The sequence below is a fragment of the Aquarana catesbeiana genome, linkage group LG05 (assembly GCF_042186555.1).
Source record: "Aquarana catesbeiana isolate 2022-GZ linkage group LG05, ASM4218655v1, whole genome shotgun sequence".
NCBI lineage: Eukaryota > Metazoa > Chordata > Amphibia > Anura > Ranidae > Aquarana > Aquarana catesbeiana.
Window position 1 is genome coordinate 312,678,729 of NC_133328.1, and position 18,070 is coordinate 312,696,798.

The 18,070-nt window shown below is 40.9% G+C and overlaps 1 protein-coding gene across 2 annotated transcripts in view; it reads left to right on the forward strand.

The window, feature by feature from the left end:
- Window positions 1-18,070, forward strand: part of LPCAT1 (lysophosphatidylcholine acyltransferase 1) — a 277,273-nt gene that overhangs the window by 177,442 nt on the left and 81,761 nt on the right. For both annotated transcript variants that reach the window (XM_073630841.1, XM_073630842.1), the window contains exons 5-7: window positions 1,754-1,814; window positions 8,708-8,766; window positions 18,028-18,062. In XM_073630841.1, coding sequence (XP_073486942.1) covers window positions 1,754-1,814; window positions 8,708-8,766; window positions 18,028-18,062 — 155 coding nt within the window. The remainder of the gene's footprint in view (window positions 1-1,753; window positions 1,815-8,707; window positions 8,767-18,027; window positions 18,063-18,070) is intronic.

Below are 18,070 nucleotides of genomic sequence, written 5' to 3' on the forward strand. Positions count from 1 at the left end.
ATAAGCGTTGATGGGCTGCACTGATAGCCAGCACTGACTGGCATCATTAATGGCCACTGATTGCTGGCACTTGTGGGCACTGATTGTGGCACTTGTGGGCACTGGTTGGCAATGATTGCTGGCACTTGTGGGCAGTCATTGCTGGCACTGGTGGGCACTTAATTGTAATCAGGGCACTGATGATGAGTGCCCTGATTACATACCTAGCTGTCCCCTGTGATGAGGAGATGCCGCTGATTGGTTTTCCACTCCTCACACTCTGTCAATGTGAGGCGAGGAGCACCGATTACCGTATGACCGGCTGTGATTGGACACAGCTGACCACATGGTTAAAGGGCCGCATCTCTTTACACAGATCGGGGTCACGCCATGTCCTAGCAACACGGCGTGACCGCTATAGCCGCGCTGCGTGCCTCCCCGGGGGTGTGCAAGAGTCGTCGTTCTGGGTGGCCGTCATATGACATCCACCTAGAACGAGAGCCGCACCGCCCAGCTGTCGTTTGATGGTGGGCAGGCGGAAAGTGGTTAAAGAATGTTGCATTGGTGACGTTACGGCTCCGCGCCACGCTTTGCTGTGCGTGCCAAGCCTCTTTCTGGTTCTCTCTCCACGGCCGTACTACCAGAGGAGACTGACAACATCACGGCACTGTTTGTGACAGGACCCGGCATCCTCCTTCCCCCTCCACTGGAACCCACACATGCCTGGATGCTTCTACATACCATTACATCTCAGTTCTGTGTGCCAAGGAGAAGAACCGCTGTGCCCCACCATCCCACATCATCCTATGTGGATTCGCCAGCCGTTTTTGGACATGCTGAAGCTTGCAGTCCCTCTCCTCTCATCCAGAGACATGCCTGAATGCAGGTATGCTATCTTCCATGTGAGTGGATATTATTTTTTATAATAAATGTTTATTGATACATACTCGGAGGCGCCCCATTTTCCTTGTTTTTTTCAATGAATGTTGCGCAATGAGTTTATCTTCCTCTTTCATATGATGAATGTGTGACCGGACTCTGAAGTTTCTTTGACTGGTGATAACTGTGGGTATACATCTGTGGAATCCAATTAAGCAGGCAGGGTAGTGGATGCAGTTGAGCTCATAGTGAGTGGTGAAAGCTCACTAATGCGCATATAGACCCTGGAGGGTCTAAAAATCTGGTAAGCAGATATACTTACCCTATCTAACCTGTGGGGAGCACCGGGTGTCTTCACAAATTGAGCATTGGATCAACACACGTTTTGAGTTCACCTTATGGATGTGGAATTGGGACACTTGGACTATTCATTTTTGGGGTTTTTTTGCACTTTAATAATTAAGGGCATGGTTTGACAGGGCTACATGTTTTGATTTTAATTTTTGTTATGAAGTGTACATTGTTGTGAGAGCTGCTGCCAGTCATGGATCATCTGTGCCATTATCATAATTTATTTACTTTTTATGCACTTAGCGCAATATCACTTGTTTACTCTATCTATCTATCTATCTATCTATCTATCTATCTATCTATCTAGATATCTATATAATATGTATAAAAGATGGAGAGGAGAGAGAACAAAAATATATATATATATATATATATATATATATATATATATATATATATATATATATATATATATATATATATATATATATAAATTTTTTTTTTTTTTTTTTTTTTGCTTTCTAGGTAACATTGTATTTAAAATGAACAGTAGCTTAGTTTATCTTTTCTTCTGATAAATAGCTTTTTTTTCTCTTGTTTACAGGTAATGATCTTCCCAGAAGGAACCTGTACCAATAGATCGTGTCTCATTACCTTCAAACCTGGTAGGAAATTAATATTTTATGTCTGAGTGTATGACATATTTTTGCCTCTTCTCTAGGCAGATATTCTGTCACTGCTGAAATCACAAAAGCATCATTCATCTTATGCCAGCTCATCACTTGTTTATTCTGGTTTATCCATTTTTGTCCTGTTAAGTGCATCTGATATTTGTACAGTATTACATTAATGTTTACCCTGTCAGTCTATAAATGAGGACTTATTCTGGACACAATTTTGCACACATGGACGTACATAATGCTGATGTTTCATCACCATTTGTGTTTAGCTTTTATACAGTATTGTGTAGTAATATTGAGGGCATTGAAACTCATGCAGAGGTATCCAAAGTATTCTTTAAGTGAAAGTGTGTAGCAACAATTTATTATTACTACTGAGATAAAAGTTATGGTTTAGTTTTACATTTCATTAATTAAATCAAACATTTTACTTTGCCTACATCTACCCCAAAATTCATATAACTTAAACCCCTTTGAAAAATAAAGCTTTGTGGAATAAAAACATTCCTCTGCCCTGGCTTCTGAGGCTTTCAGGAGGTGTGGGTGACATCACTATGGCTGCTCGAAATTTTAATAACTGCAAGTTGTACCCTCCACATTAGATATAGCCTTTTATTCATGTTTCAGGAGTTAGAGTAGGATTTTTTCTGCTTTTCTTTCTAAATCTGTTCCATACGTCTTCCTATAGATTGTTTTTTGGCAGAATAAATATATTTGTGCCTACTAGTTTGGTTATTTTTCTGAAACAAAGAATAGCTACATATCCAAAGCTCATTACATGGCCTACACTAATCTTTCAATAAATATATGTTTGGATTGTCTTGGCAGTTTATTTTCTACTGTTATTCCCTGTGATACAGGGCTAGTCCTATAAGGATGCAAAAAAAAACTATTTAAATGTATGTATAGCCAAAGCTCTGGATGAAATATGGAACTGTAAAACCCATTTTTTTTTCTGCTGCCTTTCGACACTCCCAGTGTTAGAGATGCTACAGAAAGTGGTAGCAAATCTCAAAGTACGTAAATTCCCAGATCTTAGTTATCACCAGAACATTTTAATTCCCACTGGAGCATTTCCACTCATCTTTTGCTTTCATGGCCACTCTAAATCTTAGGATTTCCTCTTACTTTCAGTTTTGGTCACATTGATCACCAGGACAGATAGTGGATGCATTTTCTCTGCAACAAACCACAATATATATTTGGTAGAGGGTCCAAACCTTTCCTACGCTATATGGAACTAAAAAAAAAATACATTTTGATTTTACATCCACTTTAATAAGCATATCACAGGATAAATGGTGTCATATATTTATATCGTATTCTGCTCTTTGTTCTTATATATTACACTCACACTCACAAACCTCATCGAAAATATGCAAATATAAAGAATGATGAACAAGTTTAGAACATGTATATTTGCTATATAATTGTGTTTTCACCCTTAAGATTATGTTTATTCCCCCCCCCCCCCCCAAAAGAGATACTTACCGTATTTATCAGCGTATAACACGCACCCCAAGTTTAGGAGAGAATTTTAAGGAAAAAAACTTTTAGGAGGGAAGTTTAAGGAAAAGAAACTTACATTAAAATGCCCATCAATGCAGCCTCATCAGTGTTCATCTGCAGCCTTGTTTAGTGTCATTGCAGCCTTTTCAGTGTCAGTGCAGCCTTGTCAGTGCAGCTTTGCCCCAGTGCAGCCTTGTCAGTGCAGCTTTGCCCCAGTGCAGCCTTGTCAGTGCAGCTTTGCCCCAGTGCAGCCTTGTCAGTGCAGCTTTGCCCCAGTGCAGCCTTGTCAGTGCAGCTTTGCCCCAGTGCAGCCTTGTCAGTGCAGCTTTGCCCCAGTGCAGCCTTGTCAGTGCAGCTTTGCCCCAGTGCAGCCTTGTCAGTGCAGCTTTGCCCCAGTGCAGCCTTGTCAGTGCAGCTTTGCCCCAGTGCAGCCTTGTCAGTGCAGCTTTGCCCCAGTGCAGCCTTGTCAGTGCAGCTTTGCCCCAGTGCAGCCTTGTCAGTGCAGCTTTGCCCCAGTGCAGCCTTGTCAGTGCAGCTTTGCCCCAGTGCAGCCTTGTCAGTGCAGCTTTGCCCCAGTGCAGCCTTGTCAGTGCAGCTTTGCCCCAGTGCAGCCTTGTCAGTGCAGCTTTGCCCCAGTGCAGCCTTGTCAGTGCAGCTTTGCCCCAGTGCAGCCTTGTCAGTGCAGCTTTGCCCCAGTGCTGTCTTGTCAGTGCAGCTTTGCCCCAGTGCAGCCTTGCCCCAGTGCAGCTTTGCCCCAGTGGTCAGTGCAGCCTTTCCCCCAGTGTCCATGCCTACCGCTACCGCCATACACATAGCTGCATGTAGTTTTAAATATGACGCCGCAGAGTTCGGAGGGACTCGGTGCCGGCGGAACTGAACGAATGCCGCCGAGATACACCTAGTCGAGTGTACTCGGCTCTTTCCGGCGCCGCTCACAGTCCCGCCCAGTACCGCCCTATGATGGACATAACACAGGTCCAATGGCGGGACTGGGCGTGACTGTGAGCGGCGCTGGAAAGAGCCGAATACACTCGACTATGTGTATCTCGGCTCTGTAATTTCGGCGGCGCTCGTTCAGCTCCGCCGAGTCCCTCCGAACTCCACCGAGTCCCTCCGAACTCCGCGGCGCCATATTGAAAACTACTCGCTATGTGAATGTCGGCGGCGATCGTCGCCGATAGCTCACAATTAGCGGGGATCGGCGTATAACACGCACCCACGATTTTCCCCTGATTTTAAGGGGAAAAAAGTGCGTGTTATACTCCGATAAATACGGTATTTCTACCTCCATTTGTAATATACAGTGAGGGAAAAAAGTGTTTGATCCCCTGCGGATTTTGTAAGTTTTCCCACTGACAAAGAAATGATCAGTCTATAATTTTAATGGTAGGTTTTTTTTACCAGTGAGAGACAGAATAACAAAAATATCCAGAAAAACACATTTCAGAAAAGTTATAAATTGATTTGCATTTTATTGAGTGAAATAAGTATTTGACCCCTTCGCAAAACATGACTTAGTACTTGCCTTGTTGGAAATCACAGAGGTCAGACGTTTCTTGTAGTTGGCCACCAGGTTTGCACACATCTCAGGAGGGATTTTGTCTCACACCTCTTTGCAGAACCTCTCCAAGTCATTAAGGTTTCGAGGCTGAGGTTTGTTAAGTCAAACCTTCAGCTCCCTCCACATATTTTTTGTGAGATTAAAGTCTAGAGACTGGCTAGGCCACTCCAGGTCCTTGATGTGCTTCTTCTTGAGCCAGTCCTTTGTTGCCTTGGCTGTGTGTTTTGGGTCATTGTCATGCTGGAATACCAATCCACGACCCATTTTCAATGCCCTGGTTGAGGGAAGGAGGTTTTCACCCAAGATTTGACTGTACATAGCCCCGTCCATCATCCCTTTGATGCGGTGAAGTTGTCCTGGCCCCATAGCAAAAAAACACCCCCCAAAGCATTAGGTTTGCACCTCCATGTTTGATGGTGGGGATGGTGTTCTTGGGGTCATAGGCAGTATTCGTCCTCCTCCAAACAAGGTGAGTTGAGTTGATGCCAAAAAGCTTGATGTGATCTGACCACAATACTTTCACCCAGTTCTCCTCTGAATCATTCAGATGTTTATTAGCAAGCTTCACACAGGCCTGTACATTTGCCTTCTTGAGCCTTGTGGGTGCTGCAGGATTTCAGTCCGTCACAGCATAGTGTGTTACCAATTGCTTTCTTGGTGTCTATGGTCCCAGCTGCCTTGAGATCATTGACAAGATTCTCCCATGTAGTTCTGGGCTGATTCCTCACCATTCTCATGATCATTGAAACTCCATGAGGTGAGATCTTGCATGGAGCTCCGGACCGAGGGAGATTGACAGTTATTTTGTGTTTCTTCCATTTGCAAATAATCGCACCAACTGTTGTCACCCTCTCACCAAGCTGCTTAGTGCTGGTCTTGTAGCCCATTCCAGTCTTGTGTGGGTCTACGATCTTGTTCCTGACATCCTTGGACAGCTCTTTGGTCTTGGCCATGGTGGAGAGATTGGAATCTGGTTGACTGCTTCTGTGGACAGGTGTCTTTTATATAGGTAGCAAGCTGAGATTAGGAGCACTTCCTTTAGGAGAGTGCTCCTAATCTCAGCTCATTACCTGTATAGAAGACACTTGGGAGACAGAAATCTTGCTGATTGATAGGGGATCAAATACTTATTTCACTCATTAAAATGCAAATGAATTTATAATTTTTTTGAAATGTGTTTATCTGGATATTTTTGTTGTTGTTCTGTCTCTCACTCTTAAAATAAACCGACCATTAAAATTGTAGACTGATCATTTCTTTGTCAGTGGGCAAATGTACAAAATCAGCAGGGGATCAAATACTTTTTTCCCTCACTGTATTTCCTCTTGTTATAAACGAAAGCGTATCCAATCCAAAGTGCATATAGTAATTGTATCATTTGCATCCCTAGAGTAGGAAATGCTGAGTAGATAAGCCGAGCTTTGGCGTACACGAGTCCTGAGTCATGATAAATGTAATCCTCTTTATAAAATCAAATATCTTGGCATGAAGGTGATACCGCATGGTACTTGCTGTGACCTATATTTTTTAATGTGTTTTATAGAGTATTTAAGTGAGTTTAGATCCTGGCTTATTTATTAAGACATTGTAAAATGCAATGACCCATGATAATAAAATTGATACAGTACAAGATTAATTTTAGATGTTATATTAGTTGAAAATGTAAATTGAAAATGTTATGTAAACTGAAAATTTTAGCATGCTTGGCATCGTGCATCACTGTATACTGTTTCCACTTGAAGACCGGGCCTTTTCTGACACTTTTTGTTTACAAGTTGAAATCAATATTTTTTGCTAGAAAATTTCTTATAACCCCCAAATATATATATATTTTGTTTTAGCAGAGATCCTAGGGAATAAAATGTCAATGGTTACAATTTTCTATGTCACACGGTATTTGCGCAGAAAATGCTATTTTTTTTTTTTTGGAAAAGATACATTTAAATGAAAAGAAAAAAATGTGTGTGTATGTATATATTTGTATATGTGTATATATGTATGTGTGTATGAATGTGTGTGTGTATGTGTGTGTGTGTATATATATATATATATATATATATATATATATATATATATATATATATATATATATATATATATATATATAATATCCCAATGTTTTGTATAATATGAAAGATGATGTTACACTGAGTAAATAGATCCCTAACATGTCACGCTTTAAAATTGCGCACACTCGTGAAATGGCGACAAACTATGGTACTTAAAAATTTCCATAAGCAATGTTTTAAATTCCCCGAGCAATACACATATTCACTGGCTCTGCTTGTGTCATCTTGACAGCCAGAGATGCTGTTAGTGCATCCCAGAGCGCAGTGGGTGTCAGAGTAACTGCCAAGCTCTGCAGACGACAGCGGGAGAGCCTCTGTGTGTAAGGAGCACAAACAAGTAACTGTTGATGCACAGAACAGGGAATGGAAATTGTGGCAGTTTTCTTGTATGGCTTTGACATAACCAGCCTCCTAGTGTTTCTTGCACTATATGAATAGTATTAAAGTGATACTAATGTCTGTTATTAAAAAAACAATGCCTATACTTACCTGCTCTGTGCAGTGGTTTTGCACGGAGCAGCCCCGATCCTCCTCTTCTTGTGTCCCTCTTCGGTGCTCCTGTCCCCTCCCTCCTGCTGAGTGCCCCCACAGCAAAAAGCTGTGGGGGGGGGATTGCTGCACACTGAAGGTTTTTTATTGTGATGCATAACGATAAAAAAAAACTTCTACCTCTAGAACCACTTTAACCCATTGCAGGTCAAACCCCGACTTACTCTGATCAAAACAACAAGAACAAAAATTGATGATTGTTTATTGCCTTTAGCAACAATACTGTGCAGGACAACGCGAGAGTCTGCATATAGTTATATAAGACAACATTAAGAAAATGGTAATTTCCCTATACTACCTTTATCAGTGGCAGCTGGCTTTTTTTTTTCTTTGGGGGGAGGCAAACAACACCCCCCCCCCTCTTTTGCTCTCTGCTCTACTTACCCCATCTAGGTGGCAGGCGGCAGGCAGCGGCTCCTGTGTCCTCTCTCCATCACGGCGGTGTTCTGACGGCTCCCACTGTGCGGCTCTTCCCTCTTCCTCCTAGGTGTCCAAAAGGCTGGCTCTAATCACGTGCTTCAAAAAAAAAAACACTCCCCCCCTTTGGAATCCATGATCCGGTGCCCTGTATGTAGATCAGGGGGCCGGGTGCATGGATGGGCGGGGGGGGGGGGTTTGGGCGCCACTGCTCCTTTATGAAGTTTAATAAACAGAACCTGTTCTCATTTTTAACATTTTAAAGTAAAAGTTCTGGCTAAAACCTATGCTATAGATATCACCGTGTTGCAGACACTGAAAGTTGGGGAAGATTTGCTGTTTCAATGGAGTCAAATATAACGATAATAAAAAAAAACATAAAATTTGACACACTGACCTTGCCAGACTAAATTCAAAATTACATTGGTGTTCCTTTTAATTGCTTGACAAACTTCTAATTAAATGCATGATGAGATCTGCTAGTATAGTAATTGACCATTCTCATTGCTGCATTTTCATTCTGTGAGTTTTAAAAAAAATGTTCTATAATAGTTTGAAGAATGAGCTATATATGCATTTTATGAGCATTTGAATGAAATTTCACATTAAGGGAAAACACATACAGAATGCATAGAAAACACATCAGAACCTCACCACGGTACAGTATATTGAAAGTACATGAAAAAAATGCATTTGTTTGTATGGACCCTTAACCGCACAATGTGTATATTACAGGATATCATTGATGATATAGTCGCTTTCTGTTTTTCTAGGTGCATTTATTCCTGCTGTGCCAGTCCAGCCAGTGGTTTTAAGGTACCCAAATAAAATGGTAAGTGCAGCAGACTTGGTTCCACATAAAGAAAGCTTTCTTGTCAACTCTTTTATAATGTTCTGCTTTTGCCTTTTCATACTGCTGTCAGAATTCTCAAGGAAGCAACAAATGGCAAGGCCCGTAAATATGGAGAGGTCAGACGTGCAGGGCATGGCTTAAGCAGTTTTTTTTTTTTTTTTTATTTCTTTATTTTGTGGTGCTATTTTTTGCCTTGCAAACAGCCTAGCATACTCCTCATAGACATCTTGTGTATAAAAGATGGAGACTAGTGCTGCTAAATATAATTTTAAATCTAATCAACAAAAATCATACGTAGATATATGGATAATTAGGCTAAACAATTTAGCCTAATTATCCCAAAAGGCCATTTATTGTATGCTGTGATGGTATACATGTGGGATGCATCGTTTGTGTAAATTCATACAGATTACATTGAGATTGTCTCTAGGCTGTTGAGATGAAGGCAAGGTATGGGGTGAGCAGAAGTCTATCTCTGTAACCTGCATGATGCCGTAAATATTGATTAAATCGTATGGGCACCATCTGGGAAGGTGGGCCAGGTTTAAATCACTTCTGTTCCTGAGTCTCTATTTGTGACAGAAAATAAATAAAGATAAGTCATTTGGCTTTTGGGAATTTAAGAAATCCCTTGACTGTAATGTATCTTGTTTACAAAACCAATAGCTGCGAAGAGCAAGCCAGGACCTTTCCCTGGAGCTGAGAGTAGAACTGTCACATTCACTAGCACGTGAGAACTTAACTCCATCCATTCTGGGTAATAGTGTTTATACTATACACAGCACAGGTGACCTGACCAAAATCTATGCTTATTCTCTGCTTCTAGCAGAGAATTATTTAACCTTGGCATCCCATGTGTGTTCTCTAGAGCAGGGGTAGGCAATCTGGGCCCTCAAGCTATTTTGAAACTACAAGTCCTATGAGACATTGCGGTGCCAAAAATACAACAATACAAATACTAAAATTCAGTTTATTACAAATATCATTAAAAAAAGGGGGTATATTTCATACAAAATATAAGTTACATAGTGGAGCATAGGCAGGTGTTTACAACCAGTGGATGGGGAGAATCAACCAAATAGTCCCTACTAGTTTCGTAAATACATTGGCTTCCTCAGGGGATATAACAGGTTGTAATTCTATAAAAAGAAAATCTCATATTAGTATAGCAAAATATATTGATTATAATGAAAAACAGCGTTGTGCAGGCTACTAACACGGATGCAGGGAGACTAGACAAATGCAAGGTCACCCAGCCAGTGGAGCCCAACAAGGATGGAATTAACATCAATCAAGGATCAACACAACATACCCACTGAACCCCAAGGGGCCGGATGGACCACCTCCAAGGTGGGGGTGTTCTTCACTGCCTTAATGTGACTGCAGGGGGCTTGATAAAAAACCTTGAAAGTAGCTGTGGAAATAAACATATATAAGGCTGAAGAGCTCAATTAACTATAATAAATGGAGAAGGGACAAAAGAGTCCTCAATACTCACCAAAAACAAGGTATACTAATAAGAAACCCGGGACGCTGGGAGGATCAATGCTAATTGATCAATCAAAGCAACTGGTAAGTTGTATGGATAGACTGCGCTAGACAAAATTAAAAAGAAAGATATAAATTGCTAATAATGAGAATGTTTTATGATATGTAACAAAATACTGAGGTTAACTAGAAAATCATACCTGCTGAGTAAATGATCAGGCTGGGCTACAAGCAAAAACAGCATGATCGCTTCAAAATAAAACACTAGCTTGAGTGGATGCATATGGTGTCCGCATCAAGTGTGGTGCAAGAGCCTAATAAATATAAATAAAGAGCCTCAATTAAGCAAGATGGTAGTGGGATAAATGCTGTGATATATTATCACAGCTTTCTATCAGTGGTATGATCACCCAAAGAGCAGATTTACCTTTGCAGTCAATACAGCTTGTGCAGCATCCCGGTATGTCCGCAATTACGGACGAGTGACTCACCTATTTAAAGCCCCTCACCTGATTGGCGAACGGATTCAGCCAATTGGGAGCGGACAAAAAGCGGCCCGTGCGCCTGCGCAATAGCCACCGCAAGCGCCTACAGTACCCATAATGCCTAGTGTCCCCTGAGAGCGTGGGAGGACGGCGATCGTCCAACACACGCAATCAGGGGTGGGGCTGGAGATGGAAATGGTGTTGTGGCAGATGGAGTAGGCGGAGGGTAGGGGGTGATGACAGGCCGAGGGGTGGGCTGGCCGACGAAGAAGGCCAGCCCTTGGGTGTCCATACAGCCACGGGCTGTGTTGGGAAACTAACCCTGCACGAGGGAGGGGCTAAGGGCCGAGCGGAGAGCAGGGCATGCAGGGAACCAATGAGAAGAGAAAGTTGAGAAGCATTGGGAGAGCGAGATCGAATAGGGAAATACAAGGCATGCTTCAGAGCCAAGCAGTTCAGTCAACCATGCAGTCGTGAAGCAGTACAATGCACAACGCTGTAAAGCAAAAAATAAAATTAAACATAAATAATACAGAATCACATTGAAGGAATAAGCAGACATGTATTTATAGCCATCTTAAATTGTATTCAAACCAAAATACTGGGAAGTAAAAAGGAGAAAAAATAGAAAAATTGCAAAATTAATTAATGTAATTAATGTAAAGAAATAAAAATAAAACCAAGAAATTGAATAATTTATGCATAGGAAAAAATATAGGGAAGGAAGGGCATTAACACGTGCCTTGGGCCTGTAGAATGGAAGAGGCCAATACAGCAGTGGCAGTCATGACGGAAAAGTGAAGAGAGATGGAAAAGAGGGAAAAGACCAAACATGAGAGCCAGATCGAACCAGGAGGCCCATTGGATTGAAAAGATTTTTTTTTGAAGAAATAATACTATATCTCTTTACAAAAAGGGTTTGAAACTAATGTATTCGTTCAAGCCAGGATATTTGGGAGCATTTAGGCAATGTATCCACCTGGTTTCTAGTCGCAAGAGAGCGATATCAATACTACCACCTCGAACATGTGCGGACACATGCTCGAGCGCCGCAAATCGCACAATATTAGGATCACAATTGTGTTGAATAACAGTGTGTCTGTTTAAGGCCGTAGTGGCCAATCGCTTATGGAGTGGCATAATATGGTCCCTAATGCGTCTGAAAAATGGACGTTTCGTCTTGCCGACGTAAAAACATCCACAGACGCACAGGGCCAAATAGACCACTCCAATGGTGTTGCACGTAATGCGGTGTTTTATAGACTGAATTTGACCATTGGGGAGAATTACTGTTTTAGAGTTCTTGATAAATGGGCAGATGTCGAAACGTTCACAAGAGATAGTGCCAGTGTTGGAGGCATTAGTAGATCCGCCATCAACAAGGGCCAAATTTTTTTTTGGGAATGGCTCTGGTTTGCATATGTTGTTTAGAAAATTGAGTTACAACTCAAACTGATTGGATTTAGGGGATTGTTTGGAGTGGATAAGATCCCGCTTGTTCAACCTAACCACTCTACTGAAGGCCGTTTAAGTAAAGAACGACTGTAACCTCTTTGGTATAGTCTGTCAGATAAATCTCTAGATGCCTGATAAAAATCTTGATCAAGGGTACAGTTTCTCCTAAGTCGGAGTAATTGACTATAGGGAATACTGTCTAGGAGAGATTGCGGATTTGCACTGGTAGCATGTAGTAAAGTATTGCCCGCAGAGGGCTTGCGATACAAAGACGTGTGGAGAGTTCCGTCAAGGTCCACATGGATCTGTAGGTCCAAGAAACTAATCTTTGACTGCATTTCATGGTAAAAGTGAGATTGTAATCATTAATAGCAAGTAAGTCAATCGGCTGTGTGAGTTCATCCCGAGTTCCAGACCAGAATATCGAAATGTCATCAATATACCTGTGCCAGGCGATGACATATTTCAGTAATTCCGAAAAGCAGTCATTTGACAAAAGGTTTCTCTCCCACCCCCCCAGGTACAGGTTGGCATATGAGGGCGCGCATTTGGTCCCCATAGCCACTCCCTGCACCTGGAGGTGCAGGGAGTGGCTATGGTCTGGAACTCGGGATGAACTCACACAGCTGATTGACTTACTTGCTATTAATGATTACAGTCTCACTTTTACCATGGAATGCAGTCAGTCTAAGATTACTTTCTTGGACCTTGACGGAACTCTCCACACGTCTTTGTATCGCAAGCCCTCTGCAGGCAATACTTTACTACATGCTACCAGTGCACATCCGCAATCTCTCCTAGACCGTATTCCCTATAGTCAATTTCTCCGACTTAGGAGAAACTGTACCCTTGAACAAGATTTATCAGATATCTAGAGATTTATCTGACAGACTATACCAAAGAGGTTATAGTCGTTCTTTACTTAAACGTGATGCAGATACTGAAGATGTTCTTATTAGAACATTGAGCGTGCACCATGTGATTATAATTTTACAAGACACTTCCATTTGGTATCAGTCTGCAAGGAACATGTAAAACACACAGCTGTTTCTACAAAACAACAAAAGCTCCCCCCTATGTTGGTCACCCAGAGGAGATTATTTTTTTTCTCAACAAAAGTGGACTTACTTTTTAAAGCATACCCTGACCAAAACCAATTTTTTTTTACTTTTTGATAGAATAGGGAGTGGTAGGAACCACGTCTTTATTGTTGTCTGTGCTCCCTTTGGGGAGATTTCCGTTCTTGTAGTAGGAACAGGGTATCAAAGGAACACGCAGTAATGGGGAAAGCCTTAAAGTGGTACTAAAGTCTCGTTTTTTTTCCTGTTAAAAATAACATGTTCTATTTACCTCCTCTGTGCAGTGGTTTTGCACAGAGCAGCCCAGATCCTCCACTTCTCGGGTCCCTCTTCAGTGCTCCTGGCCCCATCCGTCCTGTTTAGTTCCAAGCTGAACCGCAGCTTCCTGTGTCTATTCAGACATTCAGCCATGGCCCGGCCCCACCTGCCCCCTTTCTCTGACTTTGACAGCAGTGGGAGCCAAAACAGCCTCTCATGCAACATCGCTGGATCTAAATAGACCTCAAGTAAGTATTAGGGGGGGCTGCTGCACACAGAGGGTTTTTATCTGCATTAAGATAAAAAAAAAACTTCTGCCTTTACAACCACTTTAATAATGAGCTCCCCCAAAGCAACAAAATTCATTATTTCTTTAGGGCAGCTTCACACTACCCCACTGAGTTTTGTTAAAGCGCAGCTAAACCAAAAGTTTTCATGCAGGTTAGCTGTGCTTTCCTATAGACTTCTATTAGGTCCTGCATTTTTGGTGGGGTTTCAGAAAGTGCACCAAAACTCCTGTTGGTGCATGTTGCATCTTTGGTGCACTTTCTGAAACTGCATCAAAACCACAGGACATCATAGAAGTCTAGGGGAAGGCGCAGCTAATCCGCCTCAAAACCGCAGGTTAGCTACACTTTGCCCAAAGTGCAGCGGAACCGCACTGGGGCAGTGTGAAGTCACCCTTAGTAGATTGGGCAAGGGTTAGAAGATCTGTCAAGTTTTTATTGCTCTCTGCATCCCAGTGACAACTGTTCTCCTCCAAAACTAAAATAAAATTACCGTAGTTTTGACCCAAGTCATGTTTTAAATAAATGGTTAGACGTGGACAGGTTGGCAAACCGTTGACGACATGCTACGGGGTGAAAAAAAGCAATTCTTCCACCTTGACAAAAGTTCCTTCTCTAGTTCTTAAATGGTATTAAATCCAAAAAAACACAGCAAACATTTTAATTCCTGTCAGTTTACCAATTTTTAGCAAAAGTGGCAGTTTTGAGACCAATTGTGTAGCACTGATAGGGGTGCTTACAATGGTCAAGTCTTTTTCATTTACAGTATCTCACAAAAGTGAGTACACCCCTCACATTTTTGTAAATATTTTATTATAACTTTTCACAGCCACATTAATGGCTGTCTGTTGAATTATTTTGAGGGGACAGCAAATTGACACTGTTATGTTATACAAGCTGTACACTCACTACTTTACATTGTAGCACAGTGTAATTTCTTCAGTGTTGTCACATGAAAAGATATAATAAAATATTTACAAAAATGTGAGAGGTGTACTCACTTTTGTGAGATACTGTATGTAAAACCTTTATTAACCACTTAAGGACCAGTTTCGTTTTGGATTTTAGGTGTTTACAGGTTTTTTTTGCTAGAAAATTACTTAGAACCCCCAAACATTATATATGGTTTTTCTTCTAACACCCTAGAGAATAAAATGCCGGTCGTTGCAATACTTTTTTTTGCACCGTATTTGCGCAGCAGTCTTAAAAGCGCACTTTTTTTGGAAAAAATTCACTTTTTTGAATAAAAAAAATAAGACAACAGTAAAGTTAGCCCAATTTTTTTTATATTGTGAAATATAATGTTACGCCAAGTAAATTGATACCCAACATGTCACGCCTGAAAATTGCGCCCCCTTCGTGGAATGGCGTCAAACTTGTACCCTCAAAAATCTCCATAGGCAACGTTTAAACTTTATTATTACCGCCAACAAATCCAGGCCTTTGGCTGCATCTGATACGCCCCGGAGGGCAATTTTTAACACAGGCTTCCCTTGATCCTCTGTAGTGGGGGATCACGGGCTTCTGGTAAGCAGCAACCCTCTATTCATTGGTGGTGACCATACACAAGCTTTTCACATAATATTGAAAGTCTCACAATATATGGATGGACTTTATCATCACTTCAATCTAATTTTTATAGTTCACGGGTGATACCGTCCTTTAGGTTTTATGGACGCATTTTTTCACGTTTATTTAATAAATTGTTTATTAAATCAGTCATCATCCAATTTTTTGTTTGTTTTGGTGTTATGTTACGATAATTTTTGTTCACAATATATATGGTCATACAGTTATTAGTATGTTATTAGCCTTATTGGGTTAGTGTGTGAATGTGCATTTATTTCATACACTACATTCATATGTAGCGCGATTCTATATTTTTCCAATCTGATCACTGTATTTATGTTATGCAGGAGAATTGCTGCTTTTATAGTTTTCTTCACAATACTTTTTATATGGTATTTCACTAATACTCTTTTAATATTGGTACACGTGTTTATTTGTTTTTCACCCTAGCGCATTTTTTTTACCCCCTTTTTTTTCATTCAAGTAAATAGATACCAAGCATTTGATGATTTAAAATTGCGCACTCCTCTAAAATGGCGACAAACTATGGTACCTAAAAGTATCTTTAGGCAACCCTTTAAAAGCCTTTACAGGTTACCAGTTTAGAGTTAAACAGGAGCTCTGGCACTAGAATTATTGCTCTCACATAGATGTTTGTGGCGATACCTCACATTTGTGCTGCAATCACTGTTTACATATGCATGCGGGACCTACATGCACATTTGAGTACATAAGAACAAATTATTCACCCCCCCCCCCAAAGGTATAGAAGGGAATACAAGTAAAGGGACTCAAAAACAAAATCCAAATATAAAAAATCGACATCTTTATTACAAACAGTAAAAGATACAATACAAGAGTATATCTTAAAACATCATACGTGGAGCCATATATAATATATCATCAGACAGGTGAGAAGAATATTACAATGTAAGAAAGATTTGCTTTTGTCCAGACTTAATGAAAGAAGGCGCACGGTACGCATTTAATCAACACTGCTTCATATGCATATTTGCATTTTCACATAAGCAAGGGGGTGAGGTAGGGGGGCGTGATGCTTTGATTTTTTTTTTTTTTTACTCGTTTTACTTTTTACTTTTTTCATTCCACTTTATTGCTATCAGAAAGGGTGAACGCCTCCCCTTCTGATAGTTTTGACCAGTGACAGGCACTCTTTATGGAGAGTCTATATAATAGACCTCTGATCCCTCCATGGCTTTCCAAGGCAGCTGATAAAAATTTGTTTGATTGGCTGCTTCCCTGGCTCTACATGCCTGGAAAACAAAGAACTGAAACCAGAAGTGGTAGAGTCCTCATTGCTTTCAGCTTCATTCATCACAGAGGAGATGGGGAAACTGATGTTCCTCTATCTCCCCTGTGGGCAGTGGACCCAGATGTTTACAGTGGTCCTGGGCTCTTCGGTTGAACAGAAGAGCCCGGAAACATAAATAGGCGGGGGGCTGTAAAGCTGCTCATATCACTTTCATGTGACAGCTGATCACTGGCTGTAAAAATCGATACCACGATCATGGCTGTAGATTTATAGGGCCTAAGGATGGGAAGTGGTTAAGTGATCTCCAACCAGTGAGGGAAAGATCCTTTGACACCCAAGGTTCTTGCATATGCACACATAGAGTGGCCAGGCCAGGATGTAGAAAGAAGGGCCACTTGTCTGTGCTGCTAAGGTTACCTTTTGTGGTCCATGGGAAAACAAATGAGATGGGGTTGTTACTAAACCAGTGTCATTTAGGCATAACGAGCTTGATAAAACTGCCACATTTATAGCAACATTATGGTAAGCAAAATCTGAACTAATGTAGCTTATAATGTATCAATATTTTATTCTGTGATTTGTCCTTTTAATAACGGCACACAAATTATGTCTCTAGTAAAAGGTATTTTTTAATGCTACATTACAAAAATGAACAAACCCTACAATTTAACAATAAATATATATTTATTATAATAAGTTGATTAATAAGAGATTACATTTTTACTATTTTTTTTATATTGCACGTTTGCTGGATCTGGCATTATGTGCAGATCAAAGCATCGTCCCAAGACACTCAGGCTGCCAATAGACTGTTCTTTTTTGTTTTTTTTAAATATTTTGTTCAACCAAAAAATCAACATATTCCTTCGTCCACACAAGTGAGAAGGAAGCTGATTGGCAGCAACCAATGATATTTAAACATGTCCCTTCGAATATAGTCAATCAAATGAGCGACTTCTGTTGAGCAGGGACTGCCACGCACTGATCGAAATATGGTCAGTTTCTGCTGAACCAGCCAAATTTTGACCAGAGTATGCTCAGCTTAATGAATGAATAGCAACATCTGCTTTTTACACTACAGATTACACTGACAGAGTGGAACCCATCTGTAACACTGACATAGGATACCCACTGATTACATCAAGAGAGTAGCACTCTTCAGTCTGATAGCTAGGTCCTGTAGAGGCAGGAGATCTCCAGCTGCATTCCACCACAACCCTGCTTCCAACTTTGGTTGTCACAATAAAGGAATTCTTTTGCTGTGAATGTAAAAGGGCTGAAATATTCAGAAATTCAAAATTGCTGCTATATCTGAAGTATGTTTTTTTTAATTTTTTTATTTCTAGGATACCATAACGTGGACATGGCAAGGTCCTGGAGCGTAAGTTT